This window comes from Dendropsophus ebraccatus, chromosome 7, assembly GCF_027789765.1.
Source record: "Dendropsophus ebraccatus isolate aDenEbr1 chromosome 7, aDenEbr1.pat, whole genome shotgun sequence".
Classification (NCBI taxonomy): Eukaryota; Metazoa; Chordata; class Amphibia; order Anura; family Hylidae; genus Dendropsophus; species Dendropsophus ebraccatus.
Window position 1 is genome coordinate 2822306 of NC_091460.1, and position 23033 is coordinate 2845338.

General features: G+C 46.1%; 2 protein-coding genes and 1 pseudogene across 3 annotated transcripts in view; 2 read left to right on the forward strand and 1 right to left on the reverse strand.

The window, feature by feature from the left end:
• The window catches only part of LOC138797152 (zinc finger protein 84-like), an 863099-nt gene that overhangs the window by 664497 nt on the left and 175569 nt on the right, over positions 1 to 23033 (reverse strand). The window lies entirely within an intron of this gene.
• On the forward strand, positions 10359 to 21035 carry LOC138797145 (uncharacterized). Of its 2 annotated transcripts, none has more exons than XM_069976947.1 (3): positions 10359 to 10470; positions 18080 to 18173; positions 18569 to 21035. In XM_069976947.1, exons 2-3 carry the CDS (start codon positions 18133 to 18135, stop codon positions 20850 to 20852), a joined length of 2325 nt encoding a protein of 774 aa, XP_069833048.1. In that variant the 5' UTR covers positions 10359 to 10470; positions 18080 to 18132; the 3' UTR covers positions 20853 to 21035. The 2 variants fall into 2 exon arrangements, with proteins under 2 accessions (XP_069833048.1, XP_069833049.1); XM_069976948.1 differs by lacking the exon at positions 10359 to 10470 and adding an exon at positions 18265 to 18346 and having other exon boundaries at positions 18096 to 18173.
• LOC138797148 (zinc finger protein 665-like) overlaps positions 14878 to 23033 on the forward strand; it is a 128557-nt pseudogene continuing 120401 nt past the window's right edge.

A 23033-nucleotide genomic window follows, 5' to 3' on the forward strand; every position in this document is an offset into this window, starting at 1 on the left:
ATCCGCGAAACGCCTGCACCTAGGTCCGGTAGGAGAGGCCTCCCAAGGTGTGAGTGCTTCCTCTCCAAAATTGTCTATGCCAGTTTCCATCGTGGCTCCTTCAGGGCAGAGCTATCAGTCCACTGCTTTCCTTGACCCTGGGTCTGCTGGCAGCTTCATCGCTGCAATGTTGGTCCAGAAATGGCAGCTACCTGTGATCCGGCTTGCAAGATCCCTATCTCTTCTGTCACCGGCGAGTCTCTTAGTGATGTTGTTCGCTTCCAGACTGCACCACTAATCCTCCAGGTGGGCACTCTGCATCGGAAGATGATCACTCTCTATGTCTTGCCCTGTTCCTCTTCAGCAATCCTGCTGGGTCTTTCTTGGCTGCAATTGCATTCTCCCAATTTAGACTGGAGACCGGGGAAATTCTATGTTGGGGTCCGGGCTGCTCGAACTGGTGTCTGAAGATTCCTCAGCTCGGGTGTTCTATGTCTCTATCTGACACCGTCAAGCCACTATCTGGTCTCCCGGCAGTATATCAAGATCTGACAGACATGTTTTCTGCTAAAGAGGCTGACACTCTACCACCTCACTGTCCTTATGATTGCCCCATTGATCTCCTTCCCGAGACTTCTCCCCTTCGTGGTAGAGTGTATCCTCTCTTTGTTCCAGAGACTGAGGCCATGTCCTCCTACATTAAGGAGAATTTACAGAAGGGCTTTATCCACAAGTCCACGTCCCCTGCCGGCGCAGGATTCTTCTTCATCCAGAAGGACGGTTCTCTCCGCCCATGTATCGATTACCGGTGCCTTAATAAGGTGACGGTGAAGAATCTGTATCCTCTTCCGCTAATCTCAGAATTGTTTGATCGCCTCCGCGGAGCCCGGGTCTTCACCAAGCTGGATCTCAGGGGAGCCTATAACTTGATCAGAATCCGTGAGCGTGACGAGTGGAAGACCGCCTTCAACACCAGAGACGGGCACTATGAGTATCTGGTCATGCCTTTTGGCCTATGTAATGCCCCAGCGGTCTTCCAAGAATTCATCAACTACATATTTCGTGACCTCCTCTATGTCTGTGTCATGTATATCTGGATGACATTTTGGTCTTCTCCCCTGATCTGCAGACCCACGTGACTCAGGTACGCCAAGTGCTACGATGACTGAGGGCCAATCATCTGTATGCCAAGCTGGAGAAGTGCGTGTTCCATCAGCCTAGCCTTCCTTTCCTTAGGTATATAGTTTCCAATCAGGGTCTGCAGATGGATCCAGCAAAACTCTTGGCAGTCCTTCAGTGGCCACGTCCTGTTGGTTCAACGCTTTCTGGGATTTGCCAACTATTATCGGCAGTTTATTCCACATTTCTCCTCCCTGGTCGCGCCGATTGTGGCTCTTACTAAGAAAGGAGCGGACCCCAAGCGTTGGCCGTCTGAGGCCGAGCAAGCCTTTACTATATTAAAGTCAGCCTTCGCTTCAGCGCCTGTGCTATCCCGTCCAGATCCCGCCAGGCCATTTTCAGTAGAGGTCGATGCGTCTTCCGTGGGCGCTGGAGCTGTTCTTTCACAGAAGGACTCTTTAGGCAAGACCAGGATCTGTGTTTTTTTTTCTAAGATCTTTCCTCCTGCTGGGAAGAACTATACTATTGGGGACCAAGAGCTTCTGGCGATTAAGTTGGCCCTGGAGGAGTGGCGTCATCTCCTAGAAGGATTTAGGCATCTGGTCAACATCTTTACGGACCACAATAATCTCCTTTTACCTCCAGTCGGCCCAACGACTTAATCCCAGGCAGGCCAGGTGGTCTCTCTTCTGTCGGTTCAATTTCATCATTCACTTTCGTCTGGCTGAAAAGAACGTGAAGGCCAACGCTCTGTCTCGAGCGTCTGACGTCCTGGGACAAGTTGAATCTCCTCGCCACATCATACCTTCTGATCGCCTAATGCCAGTCGCCACCTCGGTTCTTCAGAAAGTTCCCCCCGGAAAGACCTATGTACACCCTGCACTCCAAAGAAGAATTTTGAAATGGGGACATTCCTCTTTGGTTGCCAGGCATCCAGGAGCCCAGAAGACCAGGCAACTGATCTCCCGCCACTACTGGTGGCCTAACTTATCCAAAGACGTCAAGGACTTTGTGGCTTCCTGTACCATGTGTGCCAAAAATAAGTCCTCCCGTCTAAGACCAACCAGGTTGCTACAGCCCTTGCCTGTTCCAGATCATCCCTGGTCCCACATTGGCATGGACTTTGTCACAGATCTGCCTCCTCCTGCAGGAAACATGGCTGTTTGGGTACTTACAGACCGATTTTCTAAAATGTCCCACTTTGTGCCTATTCCCGGTCTGCCGTCCGCTCCTCCGCTGGCTTATTTGTTTTTCCAACATATCTTCCGTTTGCATGGGCTGCCTCCGCATATCGTCTCAGATAGAGGATCGCAATTTAGCTCCAGATTTTGGCGTGCTCTCTGCTCTTAACTCCAGGTAAAGCTAGACTTCTCTTCTGCCTATCATCCTCAGACCAACGGGCAAGTGGAAAGGGTCAATCAGATCCTAGGAAATTATCTACAGCATTTCGTCTCTGCACGTCAAGACAACTGGTCCATACAAACCATGCAGGCAGGCACCATGCAAAAATATATGAAGGGGAGTGCAAGTCCAAGTTATAACAAATAACTAATCCATACAACTTGATCCCATAGTAAAGTATTGTGCAAAAAATACAAGGTCAAGGTAAAGTGCTAGTGCAAAGAAATAGTGCCAAAAAAGGAAAAAAGGGAAAATTATATAATACAGACAATATGGTGTTGACATGGTGGGCCAGGGCAGAACATTCCACGCGTTCCGTCAACCAGACTTCATCAGAGATGAATGAGTGATCCCTGAATGCTCCTATATATAGCACAATAATGTATGATAAAAGACCCAGTATGAGGCAAAGGAACGCGGCTTATGGTAGAATAATACTTTACAATGGGATCAAGTTGTATGGATTAGTTATTTGTTATCTATCACTCCTGGCATTAGACTTTCATCTTTTTACTATTGCATAATATAGTATTTATTTGTCATCACTACTTATGTGATATGGCGGACACTTGAGACATTATATTGGTGGGTTTTGGTTCACTGGGCCACACCATGGCCAGTGAAGGTGTTGTATTTTAATTTTTAATCTTCCTTGTTTGTTCCTTGCATATAAGTAAATTAAATTTATGAATTGTTTTTGATTCCTGATTATCAGTGAGGTTCAGTCCATTCTTTTTCAATCTTCTTTTTTCTTGTAAAGACAACTGGTCCAGTCTACTTCCCTGGGCAGAGTTCTCATACAACCATCTAGACTCAAGCTCCACAGACAAGTCACCCTTCTACATTGTCTATGGTCGTCACCCTAGTCCTCTCTTACCTCTCTCTTCACCCTCCGAGGTTCCAGCCGTCGAAGAATTGGTAACAGACCTTAAGTCTGTCGGGGAACAAACTAGACAGTCTTTACTTTGTGCATCCGATTGCATGAAGGTCCAGGCAGATAGGAAGAGGAGACCTGCCGGGACCTTTTCTCCTGGTGACAAGGTTTGGCTTTCTGTCAAATATGTCACACTCAAGATTCCCAGCTACAAATTAGGACTACGAGTCCTTGGACCTTTCACAGTACTAAGACGCATCAATCCGGTCACCTATAAACTACGTCTATCTCCTACAATGCGGATCCCGAACTCCTTCCATGTCTCCCTCTTAAAACCAGTGGTCCTCAACCGTATATATCCGGTAAGACTTCCTTCACTTCTCCTCAAGCCATTTTGGACAATGTCTATACCGTTAAAGATATCCTGGCAATGAAGAATGTCAGAGGAAGATGATTCTTTCTGGTGGACTGGAGGGGTTTCGGTTCTGAGGAGAGATCCTGGGAACTCTAAGCTAAAATCCTGGATCAAGATCTTGTGAAGAGATTCTTGCAGGCAAGAAAGAGGGAAGCCAAAGGGGGGGTACTGTCAGGGCTGCGTCAGCGTCCCATGCTCCTAGCCGCCGCCGCACTTGCTCTCCTGCTGCAGCCGCCGGAGCCCGTGTGCAGGGGCTCGGCGCTGCTGTTGCTTCAGCCCCTGGGGGTGTCTCAGCTCGCCACGCTCCTGTCCCCGTCTGTCCTGGCCGTCACAGATTTAAAGGACCAGTCCGCCCCTAATTACTGTGTGCACCAAATCACTCCCTATAAATCCCAGCTTCCCTTTGTTCCTGTCCGTTGTTCCTGCCCATTGTCTCTGCCACCTGTGATTCCGCTGGTGACTACTAGCCGTGTGACCATCTGCCTTTCTGCCTGCCTATTGTACCTGCTACACCTCGTCCGCCGTCACTAGCAAGCCAAGCCAGGGGTGGGCTCTGGTGAAGACCAGCGGCCCCTTAGACTCCGCTCCCTGGTGCGGCTTACGCCTTCGCTGGTGACGGTCCAGTGGATCCACGACTCCAGTCATTACACTGAGTTGCGTGATGAAAGGGAGAAAAAGAAGATCCGAAGAGAAGAGAGGAGGATGTCGAGAGAGTCCCAACCCAAGTAGTACTGTGCTCTGCCGGAACTTCAGAGGTAGAATAAGTAGAATACTTTAAAGTAGAGAGAGGATACTAGTTCCCGTGTTTTTACTCTTTGGTCTTTGCACCACCTATTGCCCACCAGTGTAGGGTGACCCGTCCTAGAGGGTGACACAAGCCCCAGACCTTGTTACCTGGGATGAGCAGAGTGGTCAGAGTTCTCTGCTTACACCCGCGCTGTGAGATAGAGTGCATAGGCTTCTAGCAATTTTGCTCTATCCGGATCAGTTCCTTTACTTCTGTGTGGATACTGTCCTGCACTGTGTTCCTCTTGTCCATGGCAAGACTTGTCTTCTCTAGTAGAATCTCAACACTGCATAATGTGGAATACAGTTGCTTGAAGAGGAACTGTGTCTAGATGCATGTGCTGTCCGCCTAGACCACAACTTAGAATGGGGACCTGGCAGGAGCCAGGGCCCAACTTGACTGCTGTAGGGAGCGTCCTAGCTTGTGTCCTTCCTCTACAGAATCCAAGGCAAAAGACCTCACACTTCCTCTACCCATGTGACTTCCTCCCTACAGCAGGTGTAAACTGTGCTGTGAGTGGGTGAGGAGTGCGTGCAAAGAAGTAAAGAAAGATATGATAGGTGACGAGAAGAAAGAACTCTCATTGGTGTACAGATCCATGTGGTACATAGGCAAAACAATAACCCTTGCGTTACTACAGCTGTACAATATCTGGATATACATACTTATAACAACGACATCTAGCAGCAAAACTCTGGTACTGCTACTTTACCACTTACACTTAAAAGTACAGGCTTTTACGAAGGGTGTAACCAAAAGCAACACCCTTGGTGGGAGACCACATAATCCCCAGCCTGAAGTGCTATGATTTGGAAGGTGAGGGAGACTTCCTGGGTCAGAGTACAGGGCTGTAGACCCCGCTATGCAGACCATGCCCCTCCCCCACTCCCCCTTCCACCCAGTACAGGGAGCTCTTACACCAAAGCAATGCTCTTATTGTGAGCTCTTCTTGGAAAACACTCTTAATCCAAGTTACTCTTAAACCAAGGTGGTGTGGTACACTCCCAAGGTGGAGGCGACACAGCCGCTCACTTGTCAGATGGGGAGATGTGACGCCAGTTCTTTGGTGGTTGGCCGAGATATAGCCGTGGCCAGTGGTGTTATTTCGTGATGCCAGTGCCGGTTGGGCACACAGGTATGGTGGCACACCTGCTTTTATTTTAAAGGGCCGGCTATACCTTGTTCCCCTGTGGACATTGTCCTGCTGGGTTGTTGCGGGAGCCCTTGGGTACTTATCACGGTGACCCACCCAGACTATTGGTACTGCCACCCACAGAAAGGGGAGATGACCCAAGAAGTGTGTGTGCACTGTGTCGGTGCTTGACGAAGAATCACAGAGTCTCTTTATTATAAATAAAATCTGGTTTACTCTGAAAATATACAGCAGAACATACAACTTTGCATTGATATAATACCTTACACTTGATAAGACACTTGATACTTTAGGATCTAGATCTGTAATGAGAGTATAGAGAGTGGTACAGTCATGCTGATTGGGTTGCATGCTGAGAAGTAGAAGAAAGGATCAGAACACTAGTGAGGAGGTGGTCGTGAGAGTCCCAACCCAAGTATTATTGTGCTCTGCCAGAACTTCAAGGTAGAAATAGAAGAATACTTGAGAATACTTGTGCCCGTGTTTTGACTTTTTGGTCTTTGCACCACCTATTGCCCACCAGTGTCGAGTGACCCGTCCTAGAGGGTGACACAAGCCCCAGACCTTGTTGCCTGGGATGAGCGGAATGCTGAGGGTTCCCTGCTTACACCCGCACTGCAAGATAGATTTCATAGGCTTATAGCAACTTTGCTCTATCCGGTTTAGTTCCTTTCTTTATGGATACTGTCCTGCACTTTGTCTCTCCTTGTCCACGGCGTGGGTTGAGATGATCCCTGACTTGTCCTCTCTAGTGGAAGCTTAACACTGCATATTGTTGAGTGGAGTTACTTGAGAAGAAACTTTATGTTGCATGTGCCTAGGTCTGCTTCTAGACTGCACACTGAGACTGGGGACCTGACAGGGGCCAGGGCCCAACTGGACTGCTGTAGAGAGCGTTCTGGCTTGCGTCCTTCCTCTACAAAGTCTAACCGCAAAAGACACTGCGCTTCCTCTACCCATGTGACTTCCTTCCTACAGCTCATGTAAGGTGTGCTGTGAGTGGGTGAGGAGAGTGTATGTGAGAAGTAAAGAGAGAGATGATAGGATAGAAGAAGAGAGTACTCTCATTGGCTTACAGATCCATGTGTCACATAAACAAACAATAACCCCTTAAGTACTATAGCTGTGCAACAACTGAATACAGACACTTGCAATAACGACATTTTGTGGCGAATCTCTGGTACTACATCACTACTTAAACAAAAAAAATACAGGTTTTTACGAAGGATGTAACTAATAGCAACACCCGTGGTGGGACACTACATACTCCCCCACTTGAGAAAAGTCAGTATTACATGCAGAGCCCTGTGTAGTTTACAGGAGCTGCCGGTCAGTATTACATGCAGAGCCCCGTGTAGTGTACAGGAGCTACCGGTAAGTATTACATGTACAGGAGCTGCCGGTCAGTATTACAGGCAGAGCCCTGTGTAGTGTATAGGAGCTGCCCGTCAGTATTACATGCAGAGCCCTGTGTGGTGTACAGGAGCTGCCGGTCAGACTGAGGGATACCAATATATCAGCAGTCAGAGGAATACCGATACATCTGGCTCTGAGGCTATAAGCAATAACACTAATACTGCTGATACCCAACCTTAATCTCCCAGAGCTAAACACTGTAATAGACGCCTGTGACGTCCCACACTCCACCAGGAGTACGGGAGGTCAGCTGGGTATTGATTTACACCGCCACCCTGTCCACGTGGGCACAGGAAGACTGGTAAAGCTGCCACCAGCTTCTCGTTAAGATATAATAATACTATATCGGGCCAGAAGCCAGCCCTGAGTGATAGCGTTAGCTTGCGAACAAGGGCGTGTGGGTACGTTGATCGAGACAAAAGAACAGCCACAGATTAAATAGGATATTTAATTGCCTTAAGGGCGCACTAAACCACACACAATATACACAGGATACTATATACAGTGGTCAGAGACAAAGTACAGGTGGTAGCACAGACAGTTTTAGCAATTGGTCGTTACCGTAATTTGGGTGGTAAAGTGAAGCATGGGAGGCGTGTGCTTGCTGCGTTGGTTTTCAGGAACTTCTTCGACCTATCGTCATGGCCTCCCCGGACAAAGAACAATGGGTCCTAGCTAGCCCCTGGGATATATACACCCGGCCGCCACGCCCCCCTCCCAGGTGTGGGCTGGTCTCAGCTACTCCCCCTTGGGCTTACAGCCCAAAACCCCTATAACCCCAAAGTGGGTCATATCTTCCTAACATCGGGTCATAGGGAGATGGTTCTGGTACCACTGGGTCCGGCTGGGTCCCTAGAACGTTTGGAGACCAAACACGACTCCTTTACCCAGCTCGGTCTACCAGTTCTCCGTATTTCCCTATCCCGGGGTCCCAGAGAGGAGTGAGACACAGAGGGACGTTCGGGTGGGTCAGACGATTCAGAAAATATACTTTCCATATGGCTAGGCCGCACGGAAATTCTATAACTCATTATGGAATTATGGTGCCACTCAGTCTGGAGATATTTGCTCTGATCTAGGTAGGGGAATCTGTTATCAGGGTTTTGGATGCCTGTTGGCCTCTCAGAGTGATACTATTCACACTTAGGGACCTGGAGGGCTCTGGACACTAGACCCCCCTGCGGAGTATGGCTTCCTGGCAGATGGTGAGCCATGGGCTGTATTGATATATAGTTATATCAATATATTGATGAACCATACTCCCTTTTCCTCACAACGCCATAATAATAGAAATAAACCACAGACCCCTGTAATTCCCAATTCACAGCTGTCAAAATGTAGAGAAAATTCCATCCCTCAGGTACCTGTACGCTCCATCCTCCTCCCCCACATATTCCCCTCTATCCTCCATCCTCCTCCCCCACATATTCCTCTCTATCCTCCTCCCCCACATATTCCTCTCTATCCTCCATCCTCCTCCCCCACATATTCCTCTCTATCCTCCATCCTCTTCCCCCACATATTCCTCTTTATTCTCTATCCTCCTCCCCCACATATTCCTCTCTATCCTCCATCCTCCTCCCCCACATATTCCTCTCTATCCTCCATCCTCCTCTCCCACATATTCCTCTCTATCCTCCATCCTCCTCTCCCACATATTCCTCTCTATCATCCATCCTCCTCTCCCACATATTCCTCTCTATCCTCCATCCTCCTCTCCCACATATTCCTCTCTAGCCTTCATCCTCCTCACCCACATATTCCTCTCTATCCTCCATCCTCCTCACCCACATATTCCTCTCTATCCTCCATCCTCCTCCCCCACATATTCCTCTCTATCCGCCATCCTCCTCCCCCACATATTCCTCTCTATCCTCCATCCTCCTCTCCCACATATTCCTCTCTAGCCTTCATCCTCCTCACCCACATATTCCTCTCTATCCTCCATCCTCCTCCCCCAAATATTCCTCTCTATTCCCCATCCTCCTCACCCACATATTCCTCTCCAGCTGGTGTCTTGCATATGGCACCACTGGCCGCCCAGTCTGTGACTGTCACGGCTCCTCCAATTACAGTCACTCACCCAGTGACCGACGTTTCCAGTCACCTTGTACAGACCATCGTTTAGCACCACGAGAGCCAAGAAACAGGGACAGAAGGGAATACAAGACACAACTGAAGATGACTGGTATTACTGGTAATATCAACTATTGTTCTGTGTAATACGGGGAACGATTTCAGGTTACCGATAAACAATTTCGTTTGCGACAAAAAATTTGTGTTAAAAATCACTTTGTCTAAACAGGCCGTAATATCCTATAGAACGGACCCTCCTATACACCCAACCCTAATTGTAACAGAGGAAATCACCTTGTACGTCAGGACGTTACTGTTACACAGGATACACAAAAGTACAGAGAATAATCCCGACCAAATACACAAGAGAGAAACAAGGGCACCCTCCATATTGGAGCATCTCGAGGAGGAGGAGGATGCTCACGCTCCTCTACCTGTCTCCCCCATTTTCAGATTCGAAGAATCTTCCACTCTGACTCCCCCAATACACAGAGACATTACTACACCTGGTCAGTCAGGAGAAGCCTAAAACCAAAGAGGAAGCAGCAGCAAAAATATTATCCGACTCACTTTGTACCATTGAAGTAAATGGAGCTGAACTGTAATACAACACACAACCTGAGCACAGGGGTGGCGCTGTTTATGCAAGAAAGTAGCTGTGCTTTTCTAATACTGGATAACCCCTTTACCTTCATTGTAGTCCATGACCAATTGTATCATCGCTCTCACACAGGAGCTGCGGTCTGCTGACAGACAACGGGGAGAGGAATCAGCCCTAAATAGAGTCATGACAGGCCCCCCATTATAAGGGGGTCACCACCAGGCTCTAACATAACATTTGCACATGGTCTATGGGATTCAATCTCTCCTGTAGATTTTTGGCCGCCCTCATACTTGCTGCTTTGGCCGCATGCGGCTGTGAGTCCGTCCCTCATTCCCTTATGTTAAACTTGGTGGCTACTTGTGTAATTCTGTATGTATGTAACCTGCTGTGAGAGCCACCACATTATCTTCTCACTGCTTAGCCCCGCCCACTCCTGTCACATGATCACAGCTCCTTCGCCACAATCTCTTCTATCCTGCACTGCTGAGCTCCGCCCCCACATGTACTGGTCACATGATTGTGACATCATCACAGGTCCTACACCTCCAGCATCTACCAGATACAGAGCAGCTCCTGGTCGGGCAGTCACTGCTGTTGTGTTGTGTGTGGAGATCTCTGCTCCTCAGTGTGTGACCCCAGCAGAAAGGTAAGCTTACAGGAGGAGGGGTGTTACATTGTGTTACTATCAGTGTGACCCCCCAGCAGTAAGGTAAGCTTACAGGAGGAGGGGTGTTACATTGTGTTACTATCAGTGTGACCCCCCCAGCAGTAAGGTAAGCTTACAGGAGGAGGGGTGTTACATTGTGTTACTATCAGTGTGTGACCCCAGCAGTAAGGTAAGCTTACAGGAGGAGGGGTGTTACATTGTGTTACTATCAGTGTGACCCCCCAGCAGTAAGGTAAGCTTACAGGAGGAGGGGTGTTACATTGTGTTACTATCAGTGTGACCCCCCCAGCAGTAAGGTAAGCTTACAGGAGGAGGGATGTTACATTGTGTTACTATCAGTGTGTGACCCCAGCAGTAAGGTAAGCTTACAGGAGAAGGGATGTTACATTGTGTTACTATCAGTGTGTGACCCCAGCAGTAAGGTAAGCTTACAGGAGGAGGGGTGTTACATTGTGTTACTATCAGTGTGACCCCCCAGCAGTAAGGTAAGCTTACAGGAGGAGGGGTGTTACATTGTGTTACTATCAGCGTGACCCCCCCAGCAGTAAGGTAAGCTTACAGGAGGAGGGATGTTACATTGTGTTACTATCAGTGTGTGACCCCAGCAGTAAGGTAAGCTTACAGGAGAAGGGATGTTACATTGTGTTACTATCAGTGTGTGACCCCAGCAGTAAGGTAAGCTTACAGGAGGAGGGGTGTTACATTGTGTTACTATCAGTGTGTGACCCCAGCAGTAAGGTAAGCTTACAGGAGGAGGGATGTTACATTGTGTTACTATCAGTGTGTGACCCCCCAGCAGTAAGGTAAGCTTACAGGAGGAGGGATGTTACATTGTGTTACTATCAGTGTGTGACCACAGCAGTAAGGTAAGCTTACAGGAGGAGGGATGTTACATTGTGTTACTATCAGTGTGTGACCCCAGCAGTAAGGTAAGCTTACAGGAGGAGGGGTGTTACATTGTGTTACTATCAGTGTGACCCCAGCAGTAAGGTAAGCTTACAGGAGGAGGGGTGTTACATTGTGTTACTATCAGTGTGACCCCCCCCAGCAGTAAGGTAAGCTTACAGGAGGAGGGATGTTACATTGTGTTACTATCAGTGTGTGACCCCAGCAGTAAGGTAAGCTTACAGGAGGAGGGGTGTTACATTGTGTTACTATCAGTGTGTGACCCCCCCCCCCAGCAGTAAGGTAAGCTTACAGGAGGAGGGATGTTACATTGTGTTACTATCAGTGTGACCCCAGCAGTAAGGTAAGCTTACAGGAGGAGGGGTGTTACATTGTGTTACTATCAGTGTGTGACCCCAGCAGTAAGGTAAGCTTACAGGAGGAGGGATGTTACATTGTGTTACTATCAGTGTGACCCCCCCAGCAGTAAGGTAAGCTTACAGGAGGAGGAGTGTTACATTGTGTTACTATCAGTGTGTGACCCCAGCAGTAAGGTAAGCTTACAGGAGGAGGGGTGTTACATTGTGTTACTATCAGTGTGACCCCAGCAGTAAGGTAAGCTTACAGGAGGAGGGATGTTACATTGTGTTACTATCAGTGTGACCCCAGCAGTAAGGTAAGCTTACAGGAGGAGGGATGTTACATTGTGTTACTATCAGTGTGACCCCCCAGCAGTAAGGTAAGCTTACAGGAGGAGGGGTGTTACATTGTGTTACTATCAGTGTGTGACCCCCCAGCAGTAAGGTAAGCTTACAGGAGGAGGGATGTTACATTGTGTTACTATCAGTGTGACCCCCCAGCAGTAAGGTAAGCTTACAGGAGGAGGGGTGTTACATTGTGTTACTATCAGTGTGTGACCCCAGCAGTAAGGTAAGCTTACAGGAGGAGGGGTGTTACATTGTGTTACTATCAGTGTGTGACCCCAGCAGTAAGGTAAGCTTACAGGAGGAGGGATGTTACATTGTGTCACTATCAGTGTGTGACCCCCCCAGCAGTAAGGTAAGCTTACAGGAGGAGGGATGTTACATTGTGTCACTATCAGTGTGTGACCCCAGCAGTAAGGTAAGCTTACAGGAGGAGGGATGTTACATTGTGTTACTATCAGTGTGTGACCCCCCCCAGCAGTAAGGTAAGCTTACAGGAGGAGGGATGTTACATTGTGTTACTATCAGTGTGTGACCCCAGCAGTAAGGTAAGCTTACAGGAGGAGGGATGTTACATTGTGTTACTATCAGTGTGTCCCCAGCAGTAAGGTAAGCTTACAGGAGGAGGGATGTTACATTGTGTTACTATCAGTGTGTGACCCCCCAGCAGTAAGGTAAGCTTACAGGAGGAGGGATGTTACATTGTGTTACTATCAGTGTGTGACCCCAGCAGTAAGGTAAGCTTACAGGAGGAGGGATGTTACATTGTGTTACTATCAGTGTGTGACCCCAGCAGTAAGGTAAGCTTACAGGAGGAGGGATGTTACATTGTGTTACTATCAGTGTGTGACCCCAGCAGTAAGGTAAGCTTACAGGAGGAGGGATGTTACATTGTGTTACTATCAGTGTGTGACCCCCCAGCAGTAAGGTAAGCTTACAGGAGGAGGGGTGTTACATTGTGTTACTATCAGTGTGACCCCCCCAGCAGTAAGGTAAGCTTACAGGAGGAGGGATGTTACATTGTGTTACTATCAGTGTGTGACCCCAGTAGTAAGGTAAGCTTACAGGAGGAGGGGTGTTACATTGTGTTATTATCAGTGTGACCCCCCCCCCCCCCCCAGCAGTAAGGTAAGCTTACAGGAGGAGGGATGTTACATTGTGTTACTATCAGTGTGACCCCCCCCCCAGCAGTAAGGGAAGCTTACAGGAGGAGGGGTGTTACATTGTGTTACTATCAGTGTGACCCCAGCAGTAAGGTAAGCTTACAGGAGGAGGGATGTTACATTGTGTTACTATCAGTGTGACCCCAGCAGTAAGGTAAGCTTACAGGAGGAGGGATGTTACATTGTGTTACTATCAGTGTGTGACCCCCCCAGCAGTAAGGTAAGCTTACAGGAGGAGGGATGTTACATTGTGTTACTATCAGTGTGACCCCCCCAGCAGTAAGGTAAGCTTACAGGAGGAGGGATGTTACATTGTGTTACTATCAGTGTGACCCCCCAGCAGTAAGGTAAGCTTACAGGAGGAGGGATGTTACATTGTGTTACTATCAGTGTGTGACCCCAGCAGTAAGGTAAGCTTACAGGAGGAGGGATGTTACATTGTGTTACTATCAGTGTGTGACCCCAGCAGTAAGGTAAGCTTACAGGAGGAGGGGTGTTACATTGTGTTACTATCAGTGTGTGACTCCCCAGCAGTAAGGTAAGCTTACAGGAGGAGGGATGTTACATTGTGTTACTATCAGTGTGTGACCCCCCAGCAGTAAGGTAAGCTTACAGGAGAAGGGATGTTACATTGTGTTACTATCAGTGTGTGACCCCCAGCAGTAAGGTAAGCTTACAGGAGGAGGGATGTTACATTGTGTTACTATCAGTGTGTGACCCCAGCAGTAAGGTAAGCTTACAGGAGGAGGGATGTTACATTGTGTTACTATCAGTGTGTGACCCCCCAGCAGTAAGGTAAGCTTACAGGAGGAGGGATGTTACATTGTGTTACTATCAGTGTGTGACCCCAGCAGTAAGGTAAGCTTACAGGAGGAGGGATGTTACATTGTGTTACTATCAGTGTGTGACCCCAGCAGTAAGGTAAGCTTACAGGAGGAGGGATGTTACATTGTGTTACTATCAGTGTGTGACCCCAGCAGTAAGGTAAGCTTACAGGAGGAGGGATGTTACATTGTGTTACTATCAGTGTGTGACCCCAGCAGTAAGGTAAGCTTACAGGAGGAGGGGTGTTACATTGTGTTACTATCAGTGTGTGACCCCCCAGCAGTAAGGTAAGCTTACAGGAGGAGGGGTGTTACATTGTGTTACTATCAGTGTGTGACCCCCCAGCAGTAAGGTAAGCTTACAGGAGGAGGGGTGTTACATTGTGTTACTATCAGTGTGTGACCCCCCCCCCCAGCAGTAAGGTAAGCTTACAGGAGGAGGGATGTTACATTGTGTTACTATCAGTGTGACCCCCCCAGCAGTAAGGTAAGCTTACAGGAGGAGGGATGTTACATTGTGTTACTATCAGTGTGTGACCCCCCAGCAGTAAGGTAAGCTTACAGGAGGAGGGATGTTACATTGTGTTACTATCAGTGTGTGACTCCCCAGCAGTAAGGTAAGCTTACAGGAGGAGGGATGTTACATTGTGTTACTATCAGTGTGTGACTCCCCAGCAGTAAGGTAAGCTTACAGGTAAGCTTACAGGAGGAGGGATGTTACATTGTGTTACTATCAGTGTGTGACCCCAGCAGTAAGGTAAGCTTACAGGAGGAGGGGTGTTACATTGTGTTACTATCAGTGTGAGACCCCAGCAGTAAGGTAAGCTTACAGGAGGAGGGATGTTACATTGTGTTACTATCAGTGTGTGACCCCAGCAGTAAGGTAAGCTTACAGGAGGAGGGGTGTTACATTGTGTTACTATCAGTGTGTGACCCCCCCCAGCAGTAAGGTAAGCTTACAGGAGGAGGGATGTTACATTGTGTTACTATCAGTGTGACCCCAGCAGTAAGGTAAGCTTACAGGAGGAGGGGTGTTACATTGTGTTACTATCAGTGTGTGACTCCCCAGCAGTAAGGTAAGCTTATGTTGAAACGACAGTGACACTTTAAACATTTGCAGCTGGGTTTGGAGATTAATTTTTTTTTTTAATTCCTAACTGTTCGGTCTCCTGTGTGTACGTCCGGCTCTTGTACTATTCCTGCGCTGCAGTACAGGAAGGGTTACACCGCATAGATTTCTCTTTGGCTCCTGACTTCCTCACCACATGTTTTCCTATTTCCTGCCAGGGAGAATAGAGCTCACTGTGCACTATCCTCTGACCCCTGGCCTCAGGCTGCAGTAGGTAGTAGCAGAGCTGTGTTATCGGTGACAGTAGCTGATGTAGCAGAGCTGTGTTAGGGATGACAGTAGCTGATGTAGCAGAGCTGTGTTAGCGGTGACAGTAGCTGATGTAGCAGAGCTATGTTAGGGGTGACAGTAGCTGATGTAGCAGAGCTGTGTTAGGGGTGACAGTAGCTGATGTAGCAGAGCTGTGTTAGCGGTGACAGTTGATGTAGCAGAGCTGTGTTAGCGGTGACAGTAGCCAGTAGCTGATGTAGCAGAGCTGTGTTAGCGGTGACAGCTGATGTAGCAGAGCTGTGTTAGTGGTGACAGTAGCTGAATGCTATTATACCCACAATGCCACCAGTACAGTGTGTGTGTATGTATATATATATATATATATATATATATATATATATATATATATATATATATATATATATATATGATGTTACAGGAGGGAAGAAGGGAATGGGAGGACATGATGGAAACCTTTATATATGTTACAGGAGGAAGAAGGGAAAGGGGGGACATGATGGAAACCTTTATATATGTTACAGAAGGAAGAAGGGAAAGGGAGGACATGATGGAAACCTTTATATATGTTACAGGAGGAAGAAGGGAAAGGGAGGACATGATGGAAACCTGCATATATGTTACAGGAGGGAAGAAGGGAAAGGGGGGACATGATGGAAACCTTTATATATGTTACAGGAGGGAAGAAGGGAAAGGGAGGACATGATGGAAACCTTTATATATGTTACAGGAGGAAGAAGGGAAAGGGAGGACATGATGGAAACCTTTATATATGTTACAGGGGGAAGAAGGGAAAGGAGGACATGATGGAAACCTTTATATATGTTACAGGAGGAAGAAGGGAAAGGAGGACATGATGGAAACCTTTATATATGTTACAGGAGGAAGAAGGGAAAGGGGGACATGATGGAAACCTTTATATATGTTACAGGAGGAAGAAGGGAAAGGGAGGACATGATGGAAAACCTTTATATATGTTACAGGAGGAAGAAGGGAAAGGGAGGACATGATGGAAACCTTTATATATGTTACAGGAGGAAGAAGGGAAAGGGGGACATGATGGAAACCTTTATATATGTTACAGGAGGAAGAAGGGAAAGGGGGGGGGGACATGGTGGAAACCTTTATATATGTTACAGGAGGAAGAAGGGAAAGGAGGACATGATGGAAACCTTTATATATGTTACTGGAGGAAGAAGGGAAAGGGGAGGACATGATGGAAACCTTTATATATATTACAGGAGGAAGAAGGGAAAGGGAGGACATGATGGGAACCTTTATATATGTTACAGGAGGAAGAAGAGAAAGGGGGACATGATGGAAACCTTTATATATATTACAGGAGGAAGAAGGGAAAGGGAGGACATGATGGGAACCTTTATATATGTTACAGGAGGAAGAAGAGAAAGGGGGACATGATGGAAACCTTTATATATATTACAGGAGGAAGAAGGGAAAGGGAGGACATGATGGAAACCTTTATATGTTACAGGACTAAGTAAGGTTCTGGAGGGAAGTGTTTTTAGGACTGAGAGAGGTTACTGGGAAAAGATCAGAAGCAAAGTAAGAAAATATTACTGTGCTGAAAGAGTAGTAGATGCTTGGAGGAAACTTCCAGCAGAGGTGGTAGTTAAATCTCTTATGTTTCTATGCCCGGAGCCGGCCGCTTCAGGGATCAGTTTTGCTTTGTCTGAAGCGTCTTCGCTCATCTCTAATCCTGTCTGTTTTATCGGTGAATGTGCTGTAGTCCCATATACCTTAGTTGTGTAATATGGCTGTTGTCTCTCCTTACCATGCTGCATGTGCCCAGAGATGATGCTGCCCGATTCTCGCATGTTCACTGCAATTTAAACATTGAATAGATTTTCTAGCATAAATTGCACGGTCCATTGTCCCTGAACACGTACAGCATATTAAGGATAGACACAACAGCGATATTACACAACTCAAGTATATGGGACTAGAGCGCGTTCACTATAGAAAGCGAAAGGATATTAATGAAAATGTTATTACAATGGGAGGCCAAGTGGATCCGCTCTACTAGTGTACATGGAGCAGCTGGACTAATGGGAGAATAGATCTGAGTATGTTTCTCTAAACCATCGGACGTATATATGTGTGCATACATTACATGTAGCTCCCCGTCACCTACATCCTCAGATCGGGTATGTAACCTGAAGGCGCAGATGTGTGAACTATGTCTGAAGAAGTGCACACACGCATGAAACGGCTGTAACAGTGATTAGTGAGGTGTTTGTGCCGTCCACTCCTTATGGCTTTATGACTTTTTTTATGGTGAGTGCCCTCTTTATTTTTCTTCACACATCGTCTGGACACCTTCCCATACTGTTGTATTCACTATGATATAAATTGTGACAATATAGAGGGAAAGCTGCTCCTCAGCTCCAAATATCCTTACAAATAGTTTAAACTTTTGAGGTTGTTTTTACCAATCAGTATTATACAAGATCCATCGCCAGTTATTCATCTTTTTGTGTCCATAAATCAATTTTAAAAAAATTCATGAAAAAAAACATTATACTTTTGTCAGGGGATGTTTCTTGTGTTTTATTGAGTGTACGCTGTGTAGATATCTATGCTGCTTTCCTTTATTTTAGAATAATTAAATTTTTTTTTTTTTATTTTGGCTAAAAGAATTTATGAAGGAAATTGTGGCTCACCGATTGGCCCGATAGCGCGTCTGCTATATGAAGAACTGGAATTCATACTTAATAAAGACTAATGACAGGTAATGTAATCCGTAACACCTCGATAAAGCTTTCTAGTATGTTTATTTGAAATACAAATTGTCAAATAATTTTTTTTGTTTCTTTCTTTAGGCCTTAAATTATTATTAAAAAAAGTTCTATAATTTTATTCACTTAAAAAAAAATCCATAGAATTATCAACAACCCAGAGAGGGTAGGTGGTCCAATTTTTTACAGTTTTAAATTTAAATTAAGGATTACCTCTATCCACACATCACACTTATAATAATGTGTATTTTTGAATTTTTTTTTTTTTACTTAGTTAATTTCCAGTTATTAGAGTATTTTATCAGCATTAATACTTAGTTTTGGCAATTACCATAGATTTTGTCTGGATGACTTTAAAAGCAATGTAATTGGTCTAATTCTTTTACAGGGTAAATATGCCGGCTTGTATGGTTAAGGGATGCACGCCCACGACTCGTCTTGGAGAACACGATGTCATATTACACATATTCCCCAAAGACAAAGACATAATTAGACAATGGCTTGTAGCCGTAAATCAAAACATGGAAAATTTGGAAGAACTTGTTGAAACAATCTTTCAATCAAAAAATCAAAAATATCGTCTTTGCTCCGTACACTTCGGGCCTACATGCTACATGCACAACCCAAAGACGGGAAAGAGGAGACTAAATCCCAATGCCGTCCCATCCATCTTTCCAGTTCGTGGTGTGAGCACAGAAGATTTATCAGAAGATTTTTCTCCTCGTCCTTTGAAAAGAAAGAGAGTAGACCTCATGGGTCATGGTGTGGTATCTCTGAAACCTGGAGAAAGATGTCCTACCTGTTCACAAATTTTCCAAGCAACCCATCCAAAAACCAAAGAGACGGCTGAAAAAGCAACAGTTTATGATCCCTATTATGGCATGACTAGGACTAAGGTACAAGCAACAGTGCGCTCATTCTCCATTCGTGTACAGTGTAACAAATTACGAGGGAAAAGAAAAACTGTACCAAGACCTCAAAAATCTTTAGTATTCGGTCAAAGTATAGACGAGGTATCCACTGCAAGCACCAAATCTACCTCAACACCACATGAAACGATCTCAAACTTCCAACAAGGCCTGGACGTCCAATCACGTCTACCCGGAGGTTCTCTAAAACAAAATATGCCAGTTGATTTTGAATCTGAATCCGAGTCGGAGACTAGTTGTAGCAGTGAGAGTAGTCCGGCAAGTGAGGGTGAATCTGATGACTCTCCTCTTGATGAACAGGAAGACGTGATGACGTTCTCTAAAACAAACTTTGACTCCAAAACTCCGGTAAATGTTCACCCAGTCAATCAGCGCAAGTTTATAGTCTATGAAAGTTGTTTGGATGCCCTACTCTTTAAAATCCCTTGCCAATTTCGAGGTTGCAGCGGACGGATGAAACGCGTTAAGAAGAAAACCTGTGGTTCCTATTTATCAGTATTTTTACAATGTACATCGAGACATTATCAGAAGGTGTGGGAAAGCCAACCAAAGATCGACGGGAAGCCTGCCGGTAACATCGAGCTGTCTGGTGCCGTTTTACTGAGTGGAAATGCCTTTGCCAAAATGCAGCAGTTCTTCAATGTGATGAACATGGTTGGCGTTTCTGAAAGTACCTGTTACAGGTATCAGAAAAATTATCTTTTCCCAGCAATTGAGAGTGCCTGGAGGCTGAATCAAGAGGAGAACTTTGCCGCTTTAGGGACCACCGCGCTGTGTGTTGCGGGAGATTTACAATCTGACTCCTCAGGGCGCAAAGCAAAATACTGTATATACACCCTCATGGATGTGAAAACACAAAAAATACTCGCCTTTGATATCCAACAACTCTGTGGTGGAGCGAAGTCTGCTGGCCTAAAAAAAATAGCCTGCAAGAAGGCGCTCGATTACCTCTTACGGGAAGACCTGAATGTTCGTATACTGTGCACTGATCGCCACGCTTCAATTCGTAAAATGATCAAAGATGTATATTCAGCAATTGTCCACGAGTATGATGTGCACCATGTGGCCAAGTCCATTGGCAAGAAATTACTAATGGCGAGTAAAAGAAAAAACTGTGAGGAACTGGCACATTGGATCGGCCCCGCGAAAAATCATCTGTGTTGGTCCGCCAATAATTGCTCTCAAGATCCGAACAAATTGTTGAAAAGGTGGAATTCCCTTTTGTACCACGTTCAGAATATACATACGTGGTACGATGAAAAATGTGACTATAACGCCTGCCAACACACACAACTTTCCCTCGAGGCTAAAAAGCAACGGAAATGGCTAAACCCTCAAAACGCCTCATACAAGACGTTAAAAAAAATAGTGACGGACGCTCGTCTGCAAAAAGATTTGAAGCACCTCAGCCAATTCTGTCACGCCGGAGACATGGAGGTGTTTCACAGTCATATTCTGAAATACCGATCCAAGTGGCAGCATTTCGGAATAGATGGCGTCCAGGCTCGAATCCAACTGGCAGCCCTTGACCATAATGAAAATATCAACAGAATTCAAGCCGCATCGCAACACACTTTAAAATCAAGCAGAGCGGTCGGGGCAGAATGTTACAACGCGACAAACGCCAAAGCTCGTAAGGAATGGTTGGCGCGGGCAATATACGAACCGACTAATCAACGATTCCTCAAAGACCTACTGCGAGAAGTGATAGAGGTGGCCGCAGGACACCGCTCCATCGATTGATCAGCTGTTCCTTCAGATATTGCTCCACCAGACAGGCCTGATTGGAGAACATACGTCCAGATTCTAAGTATTCAGTTTTTACAGGAAACTTTTCTTTAGTTTTCTCTTGATGAAATAAAGTTTGATTATATTTTCCATATTTTGAATAATAAAGTTATATTTTGTTACTTTATGGCCGTTATTGTGAATTTCTAAAAATGATTATTAAAAGTAATTTGAATCTATTGTCTCAGTTATTGTTGCGTTCTTCTTCTATTATTGAATAACCTCTTATAATAAAAACTAAAAAAATTTACTGTGTGATTATTGAGAAACTCGGCAAAAAGCTGAATCAAGCTGACCCTCATAAACTGTAGTACCGCAGTTGGTTGTCACTGCCGAGACAAGTCTGTCCAGGAAGGGGCAGCAGTCAGCGGGGGACCCGGAGCCGCCACAAGGAGGTGGAGAGATGAGGGTAGGATGCTTATGTTTTATATAAGGACAGCAACATATACAAAGTGCCGGAGTATTCCTTTAAAGAGACTGTCAGCTGTAATTCATGTACCAGACTGCTGACACTGTTAGATGCTGTCAGGACAAAGAGACACTTGGTACCTGCCACATATCTGTCTGTTCTTCCAGACTGCTTACACTGTTATATAGAGGTCAGGAGACACGTGATACCATCATATAGATGTCTGTGCTTCCAGACTGCTGACACTTATGTGGCAGGTACTATGTGTCTCCTGACCTCTATAAATCTGTCTGTGCTTCCAGACCAATATTACCGCTAGAGATGAGCGAACCTGGAGCGTGCTCGAGTCGATCCGAAACCCGAACTTTCTGCATTTGATTAGCGGTGGCTGCTGAACTTGGATAAAGCCCTAAGGCTATGTGGAAACCATGGATATAGTCATTGGCTGTATCCATGTTTTCCAAACAACTTTAGAGCTTTATCCAAGTTTAGCAGCCCCCGCTAATCAAATACCAAACGTTCGGGTTCGGATCGTCTCGAACCCGAACCCGATTCGGTCATCTCTAATTACCGCCATAGAGTGACCACCACATAATCACTCTGTATACACTATATACAGACCAATATTACCACCATAGATTGATCACCGCTAGAGATGAGCGACCTCGAGTTCTTCCGAACCCGAACGTACGTCATTTGATTAGTGGGGGCTGCTGAAGTTGGATAAAGACTAGAGATGAGCGAACCTGGAGCAGCTGGAGTCCACCCGAACCCGAACCTTCGGCATGTGATTAGCGGTGGCTGCTGAACTTGGATAAAGCCCTAAGGCTATGTGGAAATCATGGATATAGTCATTGGCTGCATCCATGTTTTCCAGACAACCTTAGAGCTTTATCCAACTTCAGCAGCCCCAGCTAATCAAATGCCGAATGATAAGGTTCGGATGGACTTCAGCATGCTCCAGGGTCGCTCATCTCCAATTACCACATAATGACTGAATACCGTTTTATTTTTCCTGAATAAAACACCATATTGTCTTAGTGACAACATCATACGCTACTCATAGGAAGAGCAGCCAATCCCCAGCACACAGGTATGGTGGTACACCTGCTTTTAGTTTAAGGGGGGGGCTATAACTTTTTCCCCTGTGGACAGTGACCTGCCGGACTGTTGCAGGGTCCCTTGGGCAATTATTACGGTGGTCCGGAGTGGAATAGTGACCCACCCAGACTATTGGCACTGCCACCCACAGAAAGGAGAGATGACCCAAGGAAGTAAGATTACTGTGTAGGTGCTTGGTGAAGAACCACAGGTTCCTGTTAAATATAATCATCTTTACTGTAAAGATGCTTGATACAGAAGAATACAGTATACTTTCGTCTTGATAAGTTACTTTACACTTGATCAACCAGATCTGTATAGAGAGTGATACAGTCATACTTGCTGCGTTGCGTGCTGAGAGGAAGAAAGGGATCAGAAGAGTAGAGAGGTGGATGTCGAGAGAGTCCCAACACAAGTAGTACTGTGCTGTGCCGGAACTTTAGAGGTAGAATAAGTAGAATACTTGAAAATAGAGAGAATACTTGTGCCCGTGTTTTGACTACTTGGTCATTGCGCTACCTATTGCCCACCAGTGTCGGGTGACCCATCCTAAAGGGTGAAACAAGCCCCAGACCTTGTTACCTGGGATGAGCAGAGTGGTCAGAGTTCTCTGATTACACCTGCGC

Bases quoted from the DNA above. Each gene is read 5' to 3' on its own strand.
- LOC138797145 (XM_069976947.1), top strand. From the start codon at position 18,133: ATGAAGAACTGGAATTCATACTTAATAAAGACTAATGACAG. The intron at 18,174-18,568 runs GTAATGTAATCC...ATTCTTTTACAG, and splicing joins TTAATAAAGACTAATGACAG to GGTAAATATGCCGGCTTGTA.